Consider the following 15,256-nt stretch of genomic DNA (forward strand, 5'->3'; position numbering starts at 1 on the left):
AGATAGATAGATAGATAGATAGATAGATAGATAGATAGATAGATAGATAGATAGAGCCTATCAGCAAGATATGACACCTTCATAATTAAAACCACATCTCTAAGCTGTGCCATCGCATATGTCTATCCAGCATGAGATTCGTGTGCATCACAAACACACGCGCGCGCGCGCGCAGGAAGGGTTCAAGCGCGCACCCAACATCGCACGCATGCGCAGTCACTGTGCATCTCACACAAGAAACGCAACGCGTGAGGGATGGAGGGATGCGGTCACACCCCCTCGTCTCGTCTCAGTACGCCCCCGAAACCCGTGGGCAAACAACAATACTTAAGGAGTTTGATGCAGCCCACCCTACAGCATCTAATATGATATGGAGACTACGTAATCTCTAAAAGATCAGTCACTGATACACAAATCCACAGATTATCAGCAGCTTCAGGATCTTAACTATGGATGAAGACGGTAAGATAAATGCGCACACTCCTAAAAGCTTGAAATACTCTGGAAAAACAAAACTTATGACTTCAGGAATTATTTTAGTAAGACCGATAGGTTGCAGTACGTGGTTTTGCGTCTCACTGGTGTGTTTTGCTCCTAAAGATAACGTTAGGTCATTTTACGAGAGATGCTCGATAGTGCGGGGCTCGTGCCGCAGCAATAAATGGGAACAAAGTGTGCTTTTGTGTTACATTTTGGTGCGATGGGCAAAGGTTTCATTTTCGCACTGCACTTTCGCAGGACTGTGAAACCACGATGTGTTAATCAGCTTCGTCAGATTCATTAACGATCCTTATCAAAGATCGAGGAGGGAGGATGTCCATACACGCTACGCTTATGGCGACCTTGTAAACCAGGTTGCTTTTTAAGTCAGTAGAGATTGTGCATTAAGGACTTTGTGGTTTTGCTAGGTATCCAGGCGACGGAGCATGTGGTACAGTATATGCTTGTCCGGAGAAGGATTTAGGTAGGAGTAAGTTTAATACTTATCTGTGGATAAATGTAACATACATTTAACAGTAGGAAATCTTGACATAAAATACTTTTGGGAAGTTGACAAGTCCTGAGGTTTGACATGTTCTATTACATCTACAACTATTTCTAATGTTATAATTATTAGGCAACATTCAATTTGTATCATCTCACGATCATAATCATGTTTCAATGGATAATCAACAATATAGGACTTACTATTTACTTACTATTAAAATGATAGGCCACTCTACGTAGAATCAAAGAGAGCGTTAGAGAGAGAGAGAGAGAGTGCTTGCCTATATTTATTTTAACAGACCATAAATGCTGAAACCCATTAAAAAGAGTTTATAGACACTGCAGCAGTCTTGTTGCACCTGTTGTTCTGAATAAATGCAATGGCGTGGAGTAAACAAGATGAAAAAATTATTGTACAATATTATTGTTGGCTACCATTTGGACCACTTTTCTGCAATCCAAAAATCCAAACTAGAGTTAAAAAAATATGTTTTCCCATTAAGTTTTAGATAGTATAATTGCTGACAACATACATGCATGAGTGCCTTAATAATGAAATGTTGAGGACAATCACCCCCTCTAGGGCTGAGTGGATTGTGCTGTTGTTCTTACGGATTTAAGTAGGCTAAGTATAATAGTTATCAATGTGTTTGTCTAAATCCATTCTCCTATGAGATATTAAATGGTGGAGTGCCCCCAGGTGGCACACATCATAATATTAAAATAGTCTTAATATTTTCTTTTTTATGTTTCATCTATAATTTGTTCTCATAAACTACTGAATTAGCCAGTGGCAAAAATGCAATGCAGCTTTGATTGTAATACCAGGGATCTAGTTTTGTAGTTCAATTGAAGAGGAAAATAAATGTGCTATTTAAGAGGAACATAAATGTGCTGAAGAAAGACATTATGTTTGCAGTGGAAAAGAAAAGCTGAAAAAACAGAGAAACTGAAGTTTCCACTGGTTTCTCTCATGACCTTATAAACTAAAAACTTAAGACATTTGCGATTCATAGGTAGGTATAATCGTTTGGACTTTCAGTTCCACAAAAAATCCTTTGAGCTTTCTTGTTGGAAAAGAAAAGAAATTTCGCCTCCAAATCCACAGTCTCTACAGAATCATCCAGCTGGGCTGCTTTCACTGAGATACTCAGATGCATCTTTCCCACTATCCATTGTGTCCAAATATAGCCTCTTTGCCTCATATCCGGCCAAAAAAAACCTACTCTGCAAGCTCATTTGAGGAATGGGTTGTGTATTTAAGGAGATAGGAGTCATGTGAGATTAACTGCTCCTGCTAACACTTTCTGCTGTCATGGTTTCTTGGAGTCAGACTGTAGCTTAAAGGAATTTTTCCTTACTCACGATGTCTGTAACTGACTCGTTCAGTGAATCCACGATTCACTCCAGATCTGATTCATTTGTGACTTAGCTGTCGATCGTCATATTTTATTCAGAAATCCTGGTGAACTCGAGTGCCTTCTCCTGCAAATAATTTGTACTTCCTAAATATGGTTGTTTTCAAGAATGAATGAAGTGAAAGGAAGCTAGTCTTGGTAGACTGTGATGGAAGTGTCAGAGACAGGTGGTGATTTACTGTCTGATTGCAGTCAGGTCTTAGTCACAGGTACTGGCTCTGCTGCTAGCCGTGAAAATGCCTGCTGATCAGCCACCTTGCATAAAGGAAGAAGGGAATTATTAACATCTACTTTGGCCAAGATGGACGTTTTTGCTTTTTAATGTTTTAATCCACAAGAAAAATGACAATGCCCTCAAAACACTCTCTCATGCATTGCTCTATTTTTTTGTCCTCATTATATTTCTATTTGTGGAACTTTACTTTTAAATAATTGCGTCCTTCTAAATGAATGCTAAATGTAGGTTAGCTGACCAAAGGAAAATGTTTTTGGATTCAGTGTAATCTAATACTGTACACAGAGGTGGGTCAATGGGGGGTGATGATGCAGTAATATTTAATTTAATTATATGTGATATGTGAACCTAATTTGCATGAATAGCAGATTTTCTCAGCTTTTATTTAATTCTCCATCCTTTTGTGACCTACAATGTCAAGAGCAAAAGGAGAAGGACAATGAGAGATGGTGGGCAGATATTAACTCAAGAGGACATTTCTACCCTTAGTCAGCTAGAATCAGAACCAGTGAAAATGGCAGCCCAAAGGAACCTGATTCGTAAGCATTTACCATGAGTGACACTGTTTATAAATAGCTTTCAAAATGTGTGATTCAGCTCTCTTTAACAATTGGAGAGGTCCAGATGGCATTCAAGATCTTTAGACACAAAGTAGTTAATATGAGTTATTGGCCAACCACATGACACTGTTCATCCGGGCTGCAGAGACATGCTTCTAATAGGGCTGCACGATATTGAGGAAAACTGACATGCAATATTTTTTTTTCCTGCGATATACACTCACCTAAAGGATTATTAGGAACACCTGTTCAATTTCTCATTAATGCAATTATCTAATCAACCAATCACATGGCAGTTGCTTCAATGCATTTAGGGGTGTGGTCCTGGTCAAGACAATCTCCTGAACTCCAGAGTCCAAACTGAATGTCAGAATGGGAAAGAAAGGTGATTTAAGCAATTTTGAGCGTGGCATGGTTGTTGGTGCCAGACGGGCCAGTCTGAGTATTTCACAATCTGCTCAGTTACTGGGATTTTCACACACAACCATTTCTAGGGTTTACAAAGAATGGTGTGAAAAGGGAAAAACGTCCAGTATGCGGCAGTCCTGTGGGCGAAAATGCCTTGTTGATGCTAGAGGTCAGAGGAGAATGGGCAGACTGATTCAAGCTGATAGAAGAGCAACTTTGACTGAAATAACCACTCGTTACAACCGAGGTATGCAGCAAAGCATTTGTGAAGCCACAACACGCACAACCTTGAGGCGGATGGGCTACAACAGCAGAAGACCCCACCGGGTACCACTCATCTCCACTACAAATAGGAGAAAGAGGCTACAATTTGCACGAGCTCACCAAAATTGGACAGTTGAAGACTGGAAAAATGTTGCCTGGTCTGATGAGTCTTGATTTCTGTTGAGACATTCAGATGGTAGAGTCAGAATTTGGCCTAAACAGAATGCGAACATGGATCCATCATAGGGCTGGGCGATAAAACGGTATCGGTATTTATCGACGGTACACCATTGTCGGTAACGATATAAAAAAAATTCAATATAGCGCTCAATATTTTCATTCAAATGCACGCGCGACCACCATAACGTCGCCCGACATCAAATGGCAAGCTGAATGAAAGCGGAACGAAACTGCGTTATTATTTTGGCTCCACGGACCGTTTATCAGTTTGGACCATCAATGTCAGTGCAGCGCGAGCCGATCTTGATCAAGCGACACTGTTACTGTACACAGCGCTAAGAGATCCAGTAAAGAAAGCATTTGAATTCGCCACTGAAGTAATAACATCAGCGTGAGATCGAGTGAGAAACATTCAAATTTCTCTGTCATTAACGGATCAAACTGCGCTGACGTGGAAACCAGGAGAAACATTGTGTCATGAATGAACTAGTTATATTTAAGTCCATATATCAGCAACATTCATTGTATATGGATTTAATGTACTGTAGTAACACTCACAGTAACCATGTTTGGCAGGAATAGTAAAATGCTTTCAAGTACATCACACATCTTTTTCCAGCACTTCAAAACTCAAATATTATCATATTTAAATTTTATTTTTAATGTGATGACGAAAACACATTTGTTCATCCTTCAAATATATTACCCCCATTTATAAAAGTAAACGTTTCAAGATGTAGGGAAAACTCAGACTTATTTAAAAATAACTTTTCTTTTTAATAATATATATTTTTTTAAATCAAGGACATTTCTTTGGCATTTCTTTCTTTTTGCTGTATCTCAAAATGTACCTAACCGTGACACCACTGTGTCGTAAGGAACCGTGAATTTTGTGAACCGTTACACCCCTACTTATTACAGATGTTGATCTACCTCAAAGTTTGCCTTGATTCTTCTACGTTTACACTTTTACATTGCACTTTGCACACATTTTATAACATTTTAAGTTCAAGAGTTTCTTTAACACTTACTTTTTTATCTTAATATAAGACATAAAGAAGATATTTTTTTAACATTTTATTTTTGACTGCTAAAATTAAAATAATTAGTTGTTTGCCTTAATGTGGATAAATAAAAAAAAAAAACAGTGGTTTAAATTCAAACTTTTCTACTTGTCTTAAAAAAAAAAGGTTCTAAAAAAATGTCAATATTTATCGATACCGAACGATATGAAACATTATATCGTGATAATTTTTTTAGCTATATCGCACAGCCCTAATCCATCATGCCTTGTTACCACTGTGCAGGCTGGTGGTGGTGGTGTAATGGCGTGGGGGATGTTTTCTTGGCACACTTTAGGCCCCTTAGTGCCAATTGGGCATCGTTTAAATGCCACGGCCTACCTGAGCATTGTTTCTGACCATGTCCATCCCTTTATGACCACCATGTACCCATCCTCTGATGGCTACTTCCAGCAGGATAATGCACCATGTCACAAAGCACAGTCAACAGATCTCAACCCAATAGAGCATCTTTGGGATGTGGTGGAACGGGAGCTTCGTGCCCTGGATGTGCATCCCACAAATCTCCATCAACTGCAAGATGCTATCCTATCAATATGGGCCAACATTTCTAAAGAATGCTTTCAGCACCTTGTTGAATCAATGCCACGTAGAATTAAGGCAGTTCTGAAGGCATAAGGGGGTCAAACACAGTATTAGTATGGTGTTCCTATTAATCCTTTAGGTGAGTGTATATTGCAATATGAAAAATGTTTTACCAGCTCTATTTATAAAGAATTGATAATCCTAGGATGATTGGGGTGATTTTTATGGGGAGTGCATCTGCATAGAAGCATAGATAAATACAATAAAGCAAAGATACAAATGAAATAAAAATGCTTTATGTTTTTCAGGTAAATATAACAGTATTCAGGGCAGGTACAGAAATTGAATGATCAAATGTAAAATAACACTATTTACTGTATAAATTAAATATAATCAATACAATTAATTTATACAATTTATCTTTGTTAAAGCTACAAAAGTGATTTTCTCTTTCACTTTTGTTGTTTGATTAACATTGGTGACACAAACAGCTGCGGGTATATTAGACTGCTGTCACTTAAAAAAAAAATGCACGGATCCAATATAATGATGATACGCATCCGTTTTCTTTCTCGGTTGTTTACAAAATGATGGACTGTGTTTGCGGGGATACTCACAGAGACAGGCATTTTGATCTAATTGTGTCCGTTCAAGCTCAAAAGAAAGAGAAAGAGAACTGAATTCGGTGTTCATGTGCTGTCTGCATGGCTCTGTGTGCACACATAAAAAACAGCGTGTGAGTTCCTGTCTTTTTGCGTTGATGATTAAACTGACAAGACTTAAAACACATGCAAATGTTAAACATTCACTCTATGATGTTTAAACTTTGCAATTAATCGGCGAATCAAGTGCATTCCAATCCGGGGAGCAGGTGGCCCGTACTGATCACGGATCAACTACGACATCGCACATCCTGCGATGTGACTATCGTGGATGCACACTTTGCGATATCGATGCTAAAATGATATATCGTGCAGCCCTAGCTTCTAAGCAGATGAAGTGCTTAGTGCATTTTAAAGTGCAATTTTGAGTTTGTACCCGAAACATTTTTCCAGCAGACATGTAATACAATAGTTAATCTGAGCCCCGGTGGAGTTTTATTAATCTTCATGTTCAAGTAGTAATAATGTCATAATGTCAACCTGAGGTTTTATTTATGAGGAGTTGCCACTGACACTGTCTGTGCCAGTCATTTCATCCCTTAGGATGCACACAAGTACTCATGTCCGTTTATGTTGAAATTTATTTTTGTATACCATCTAGATATCATTTGATATAAAAAAAATATAAAAATAATAATAAAAAACATTTTCATGATACTGTGCTTTGACATTGGCCTGCAATGTATGAAGAATTTGGTTAGTATTGTTAGAGCAAAAAGTGCATACACAATGTAATAATATGTTGAAAAGCTGAAATTCTAGTTCTGTTCTAGATTCATCCAGTGAATAGAGTGAAGGTGTGAGTGTGTGTGTGTGTGTGTGTGTGTGTGTGTGTGTGTGTGTGTGTGTGTGTGTGTGTGTGTGTGTGTGTTTAGACTGCTTGTCGGTCCTTTCTCAGCAGGATGAACAGATGGTTTTCAGGGATGGCTGAAAGGAGGTAGCCAGTATGTGGGGCTCCGTAGCTCCTACTGTCATTAAAAAAATCCCTGAAAAGCCAAACATTGTAAGTAACCTCAAATTTTGCTCCTAAACCTTTGTAAATGCCACACACCCATTGTACTGTATCCCAGGAGAAATGAGCAACCAAATACAATAACATAGTAGGTAAACAAAATTAAATTTTTAACTGTAAGCCTAGTACTGTGCTCAACTAGTGATGTAATTTGACCATTTGGTAAGCATTCAGTGGAAAAAAACAACCAACATAATTGTCACACACAGAGAGGCAGGATGTAGACAAACACAATCAAAATCATCCTTTGTTTTGAAATGCAAATATTTAATAAGACAAAAAAAGATAGTCTCAAGAAAGCAAAGTACTGAAGAACAGCGAAAATCAGAGCAATCATAAATATAGACCATGTGCATCGCTTGCATGGTCCTTGTGTGTTTCTAGGTGGAGCTGAAACTGAATTCTGGGATCAGAACTGATCTTCTACATTCTAAATGAACAATGTGCAACATATCTACCTTCTATGTGAAACTACCATCTGACTTTACCAGTTTATATGCTCTCCTTTTTTAACCTTATTTTCACTCTATTCATTTTTATTTCCCCAAAGACCAGAGTGGCACTATTATTAATGAGCAGGAGTAGAGCTGTTGCAGTAGGATGCGGTAAAACTGTATGGGCCCTATCTTGCACCCAGCGCAAGTGACTTTGTACACCGACGCATGTATCATTCCTATTTTGCACCCGCGCAAAGCGGACTTTTCCCTCCACAGAAGCACGTCGGTAAGTTAGGAAATACACTTGCGCTCCCGGGGGCGGTTCAGCGCAAAGAGGAGGCGTGTTCCGGCGCAATCGTTCCCTCATGCTATTTTGCAGGTTTAGAAAACAATTGCGCCACTAACCAGGAAAAAATAGTTTAAAGTCAGTGGCGCGTTGCGCATGTTATTCATATGCTATTTTAAGGGCGCATGCTTGGCCATAATCAATGTAGCCTGTGCACAACGCGCATACACTTTGATTCTCTCATCTACAGAGAAAGCAGCAGTTTTCATTTTTGCAAATCATACATTATTACGATAGATAGATAGATAGATAGATAGATAGATAGATAGATAGATAGATAGATAGATAGATAGATAATTTATTATAAAAGCATACATCTAGCTTACACATTTACCCAAATTATCATACGCCTGTTTAACCGAAGTTAATTTGGGTGGGTTTCTCCATTTCAATGTAACTTCTCTCTTTTACGGCCGTGACGAGAGCGTTGCTCTCCTTGGCTGTGAACCGCTACTGGCGTGCGTCTGGCAAATCCGCCGTTACAATAGCAATCCGCTATGGAAAAAGCGCCTCTGCTCTTAAAGGGAATGTGAGATGACGCTCTGATTGGTTTATTTCACGTTACGCCCAAACCACACCTATGAATAATGAAGCTACTTCAGACCAACCCATTTTAGATTTGCGCCTGGCGCAAGAGTCATTTATCCCGCCGGGAAAATAGCAACAGCGCCGAGACCCGCCCACAAAGTTACTTGCGCTTTGCGCTTTGACACTTGCGTTTCAGATCGTTAAAATAGGGCCCTATATGTTATTTTGTTGTTGTAAAAAAAAAAAAACATTCTGCATTGATGGAAATAAATTATTTGCATTTGAAAGACAAAAAATAGTTTTAAATTCTTAAATTGTTATACCTTAATTCATGTTACATTTCATATTTACATTTTAAAATATTTGATTATGTGCAAAACAGAGAGACCCCGAATACATAAGATGGTATTATATCAGGTTTGTGTTTGAGAACTTTTAAAAATACTAATTGGTATGTGAATCTGAAAACCTTTCATTTTAACAGAGCGTAGGCAGGGAGAAACGGTAAAAATTTTGTTGTTTTAGAGAGGACTGCTCTATATTATACACAGATTTATTCTTCTGAGATGATGCAATGCCTCCATCTTTATAATTAATTCAGATTTTTCCATTCAGTGTTGTTTTATCTGTTTAGCATTCTGCAATTTCTCTGCACAGACTGTTTATGCATGACATGGCATTTAACAAAATAAACTAAACTCACTAAACTTCTGCAGTGATCATATTAAGCAAAATGCCTTTTTACTTTAAATTTGGCTGCCATGTGAATGATGGCTATAACTGACCATGTGTGTACATAGTAGTACATAACAGTGATCCAGTGTATGCGTTGTAAAGCAAGATCATTTGTGAATGAATGCCTTTTGAAGTATTTTGCAAATCCAATAAGTCATAAAATTCTCTTTCATCTTCTCTTAAATGCATTATGTTCTTTTCTAACCATAAGTGGGTCGTTTTCAGAGAGCTGACTTTAAATGGGATCCTTTATCCATACTGTTCACTGTTCAGATATGCAAAATGGTTGATTTAAAGAATATGTGTGTCTAATAAGGCTGTTTTGATTCTCTTTAGGAGACACCAACTGAGGGGGGAAATATCAGGGGCGTATTTAAGATGACACGTACGGATCCCCCTGACATATTAACATCATCTTTGTATCAAGACATAAAAATTGGCCCTAACTCTGGGCTCTCAAAGTACTCTGAATCTTCTAAGCAATGTGATTGCCAAATGGTTGGCCCACTGGATCAAAATTTTGAAACCATTAACAAAAGACATTGCCGTAGCTTTGACTTCATTGAGTCACTGGATGACCCAAAGGACTTTTCCTCATCCATGGAGTATCCTTACAAGTCTGATCAGCAAACAGTAAGTAAGGATGCAGTCTGGAATGGCATTGGACAGCAGGGACACTTACGTTTTTCCTCACCAGATCTATTCAACTCAAGACTCGCCCAACAACAAATCAGCACAGACAAAAACAATGAGGCAGCAAGGACTAGTATTCATGGTAAGCCTCGGTCAAAAAGTGCTCCCAGGGTTCGAGCCACCCTGACCCCTGTACCCATTACTGTCTCTCCACCTGCAACCATGAGGCGTCGATCTCCAGTGGACCCCCAGAAGAGATCTGAAGGTTTGCCAAATCGAGAAGCCTCTCTTTCAAACAGGGCTTTAGTTAACGAAGTTCATCCAATCAAGTTACAACCCCACACACCCCTCTATGTTTCTGATTGTTTTGAGGAGAGTAGACAGGAGAAACAAACTAACACTCCCCATGTAAGGTGCCGTGTTGATATTAAGCCAGATGCTTCAGTTCTCCAGCACACTGCACGGAAGATGCCTACTCACAGAAGTAATGTTCCCTGGCCGCTTTCCTCAACATCAGGGATCAGGAACGTCTCTTTTCAAAATCAGACATCCACCTCTAGAACGCCTACTCCTAGTGAGTGTTACAACATGGAATATAGGCAAGCATATCAATATCCCAACAGCCTGTCCGGTAGTTACATTCAGTCTGGGGAGATCCCTTTCAGAAGGACTTCTCCTAGAGACCCAAGGGAGCACAGGACCTTGTCTAATCCTAACATCCCAACCAAGTTTTTCTACACAGACGATCCCTGCAGGTATCCAGTTCAACCACAGAGTAGGACATATTATCAGGATGACCAGTACAGTATTAACAGCAGCAACAGCCAAAATCCCTCCGTCAGTAGTCAGTATGTACTTGACCCAAGGACTCGTTGGGTTCATACTTTGCCTGTGCGTTCGTACTATGCAGATTCCCATCGTGAACCCTTGGATCCATTTTATGGTAGGCCATATTCAGTGAGTGAGCCAGGGCCATACTTCATGTCTTCTCCTCAGAGTGAAACATACTTTCAGGAGGATCCAAGAGCATATGCTTTTCCCTCTGACCCCGAAAAGATGTTCTACACACGGCCTTGCCATTATCCAGCAGAAATAAACAATCCTATGAGAGGATATCATACGGAGGGACGGCGGCGGCCACGTATGTCCCAGGTCTTTTCAGATGACTGGCACCGGTCAAGCATTGCTACATATTCCAGTCAGTACGCATCCTCACAGGCCACTCCTCAGCGAGTGCCATCGATAAGCCCATGGTATCCCAATGACTTCACAGAGCCAACTCGTTTAGGAGCAGATGTCCGAAACTACTCAAAATCCTGGGACAACATTCTCATTCCTCATATGGACCGAGAACATGGTGTTTCACGAGGCAGGAGTTATGAGAACCTTCTCCATCACGGAAGACCAGGAGTTCCTTCGAATAATAACCAACAACCGGTTATTGTAAACCTTTCTAGTTCGCCGAGACGTTACGCTGCCTTGTCACTCTCTGAAAACTGTCTAGAAAAGTGTGCTGGTGACAGACAAAACAGTGCGAGGGGACAATGGTTTGTAACCCCAGAAATTACAATAACTGACAATGACATCCGTGCAGCAAATAGCAACAAGAGAGATGGGGGAACAATCAGCTGGAATACCCAAAATACAGCCCAATGTCAAACTGCAAATGTGCATAATTTACAGAGACCAGCAAACCCACCAGAATCCACAGAGAGGAAGAACAATAATTACTCCCTGCAGCAAAGCCTCGAACAGCTTGATGAGCTGCTAGCCGACCTAGTCATTGATTACAAACCTCAAAATAGCAGGAGACCAAGCAAGGATCTGATAGACCAACTCAAACAATTGATTCAAGATGACGAGACCAAAGAAGGGAAGAGGGACATAGATCAAGAGGATTCAGGAGTTTTGAACACACAATCAGACTCTTCAAAGACCAGCCCAGACACATTTAAAGACCCAGACAGTGGTTGTGAGGGTTTTCAACGGAGTGTTGAGGACATCTCTTTGAACATTGCAGTCGAGGATGACACTATGGTGTGCTCCAACAGGAAATGCTTACGCAAAGACACTACATTCAATGCTTGCTTGTACTTCAAGTCCTGCCACAGCTGTTATACCTACTACTGTTCCAGAAACTGTAGGCGAGAAGACTGGGACACGCATAAAGAGAGCTGCCTTTATGGCCGCATTAGTAGTGTTTGCAGGCACATACTAAAGCACTGTCGAGAGAACTCTGACATTCATAAAGCCTTTTCGCGCATTGCTAGGGTAGGGTTTCTTTCCCGCGGGAGAGGAGTTCTGTTCCTGGGTTTTCCAAACCCCGGGTGTGCAGATAACTTTCTTCAAGTTGGTCTTGACAGCCTTACCATCTCTCCAACATATCTGTCCCTTCGAGAGTTAGACAGTTTCAAAGACAACCTTGGGCAATACTGCAAAGAATTGCAGAATGCAGGCAAGGAGTATGACCCCTCTGAATGTTTCCTCCTGAATGTATCCATTGCTGTTGGAGACCTAGTGCCTAAACTTCCTTCACCCAAATTACAAACGCCAACAGTTCGCAAGTATGCCAAGGTCTCATTGGCCTCCTCAAGCCCAGATAAGAAAATCTTTAAGAAAGAATGTGAAATGGAGACTCTGATTCTAACCCCTCCTCCTGGGACTTCTGACATCGACAAGGATGGCCAAGATGGCAGGAAAGCAAGAGAGATTTGTTTCATTAACATCCAAAGGGAGCTTCGTACAAGAGGTGTATTCCTTCGTCACGAGTTCCCACAAATATACAACCAGCTTTGTGAGTTTGTGGAGAGCAACAAAAGGTTCACCCCCACCACAATTTATCCCATTGATAAGAGAACCGGAAAGCAGTTTATGTGTATGATCATGGCAGCGTCTGAACCAAGGATGCTTGATTGGGTTGGTGCACCACACCTTCTAGATGACATTATATAATCCTATGCATCCAGCATTATCAAGCTTTTACTGTATAAAATAAGACTTAAATGACTAATGTTTTAGATATGTATTTTAATAGGGAGACTATATTTACTGTTTTTCTGTATGGCACTAAAAACTAGAATTAATACGAGTTGCTAATGGAATAAAAAGCTATGTACAGTATTTATGAGAAGATGTATGAGCATATATGTTTTGTCTTAAAATCTGTTTCTTTTCAGCAACTACTATATATTTCATTGGCCCAAACAGAATCAGAAGGCTTTTTTGTTGTTGTGCATTTTCTGAGCTGATATGTGGGGCAAATAGCAAATAGCACTTTGTGTACAAAACAGTACTTTGTGTACTCTTATAGGCAAAGCTCAAATAGCCAAAATATTTATTAAACACTCAAGGGGTGGGGGGATGTGCAGAACTTTGTGAATGACAGGTGTTCCAATTCTGTGGAAATTGTTGAACTTTTTGTGGATTATGCTTGGGACTGCTTATGACTATATTTCTTGTGCTAGTATGTTGCAGCGAGGATATAACTACTAGGATTCCATTGGAGAACCTATGGTGAAAGTCTCTTTTTTTCTCTTGCAATACAATAGTTTATAAAAGTCATTGTCTTTAGCCCCTTGAGAGGATAAAAATGCACTTGCATGGAGACTGCATGCTGGCAAGGAAAATGCAAATTCACTTTAAATTTTGTGATTATTTGTAATTTCTTTAAAATAAATTACATTCACAGATAATGATCAGTATGGCAGACAGTCAAATAAACTGCTTGGAAGATTTCACTGTATTGTACATGGCAACTGCTTTCTGTATTGTATTTATGGAATACTATATTTATTCACATGGTTAATTCAGCTGAAATTGTTAACAACTTCTAACTTTACATGACAGGAAAACATTTGTCTTTGAGTTATCCACATTACTTGCTAATTTATTCATCTGACTCGAAAGATTATTAATCATATTCTGTTTTAAATTTTTCATGGTATTGTAAAGTTCTGAAATCATGATGTTTCTATTGAAACATCCATTGAAATATTGATGTGTGAAAAATATAAACATGTATATAAATAATGCTATCACATTTTAATTATTTATAATGACTGACAAAACTTAGATGCCTATATTTGAAATGTAATATTTCAATAGAAAAATATAAAATTTGAAAAAGATTTAAGCAACGGTGTATAACACCATTGTATGCAAGATTGTTAGATTTAGCACTTTAATAAACTGCTGAGGGGAAAAAATATTGATAAACAGACCATTTAGATAATGTAATCAACAGCATGCACACAACAAACCTTACAGCGATTAATAAATAGTCTGTGTTACGGTGTTTATTTCTGTTGCCATTTTTATGCCATGCATTATTTATTTATTTACACTGCTCATTACCTGTTGTGTTCTGTTGATGAGTGCTGCTTTATTTCTGTACTATGGTCAATAAATGAAACACCCAAAAGTACTTAATGTCTCATGCATTTGACTGATAATAATAATAATAATAATAATACATAATAATACACGAATAGTTCAGCCATGAAACTCTATAAGCATTCTGATTGGTTTGTTCAATGTAATGTTCCCAGTCAATGGATTTCACGTATCCATTATTTCCTTATATTATGACAACAATTCATCCAAATGAATGCACATCTTTTGTGCACACTATGCAAATTATCATTCTACCCCTCCACCTCCCCTGCACCACCTGCCTAGATCAGCCATACGGGGGTCTACCTCTCTCTATCAACATGTTTCCTTTAATTTTATGGTTCGAGCATTTAGCAGAAACAAGTCATACTTGCTCTGCAGCTGTTGCAGCAACCATAGCTCCATCAACAGCAGCAGTCGCAGCGTAGATCTAGTCCACCAAGACCAAATCTACATTCTATTTACATTAATAAAATGTTTTAAAAACTGTCCTGAGAGTTGTCATGACTGAAATATGATGATAATACAGGCATTTTGTTATTATATTTTGTAGTTTTGGTAATTTAAGGGGAGACACTACAGGTAAAAACATGTTTTTTCACGCATTTGAGATTTTGGGCTTTTTGGCTTCTCATAAAGTGTTTTTTCAGACTAGTGGACAGAAAACATCCAAAATACACTTTTAAGTGTATATTTTAGAGCACTTTATCTATTTGCATCTGTAGATCTCAATTACAGTATATATCTTTAAAGGCCGTTTTCTCAAAATGAGTTTTTCCTCCTACATTGAGCCAGAAATCTCCACTTCAGTAACACTTACACCAAACTTTACAGTTTTATTCTTATCTAGAT

At 38.9% G+C, this 15,256-nt stretch overlaps 1 protein-coding gene across 1 annotated transcript; it reads left to right on the forward strand.

The window, feature by feature from the left end:
- The first annotated feature begins 236 nt into the window (after positions 1-236).
- Positions 237-14,435, forward strand: unm_hu7912 (un-named hu7912). Its single transcript, XM_082187706.1, has 2 exons — positions 237-462; positions 9,716-14,435. The coding sequence occupies exons 1-2, from the start codon at positions 454-456 to the stop codon at positions 12,962-12,964; spliced, it is 3,258 nt and encodes a 1,085-aa protein (XP_082043832.1). The 5' UTR covers positions 237-453; the 3' UTR covers positions 12,965-14,435.
- Positions 14,436-15,256: the final 821 nt, after the last annotated feature.

This window comes from Leuciscus leuciscus, assembly GCF_965113295.1.
Source record: "Leuciscus leuciscus genome assembly, chromosome: 13".
Taxonomy (NCBI): domain Eukaryota; kingdom Metazoa; phylum Chordata; class Actinopteri; order Cypriniformes; family Leuciscidae; genus Leuciscus; species Leuciscus leuciscus.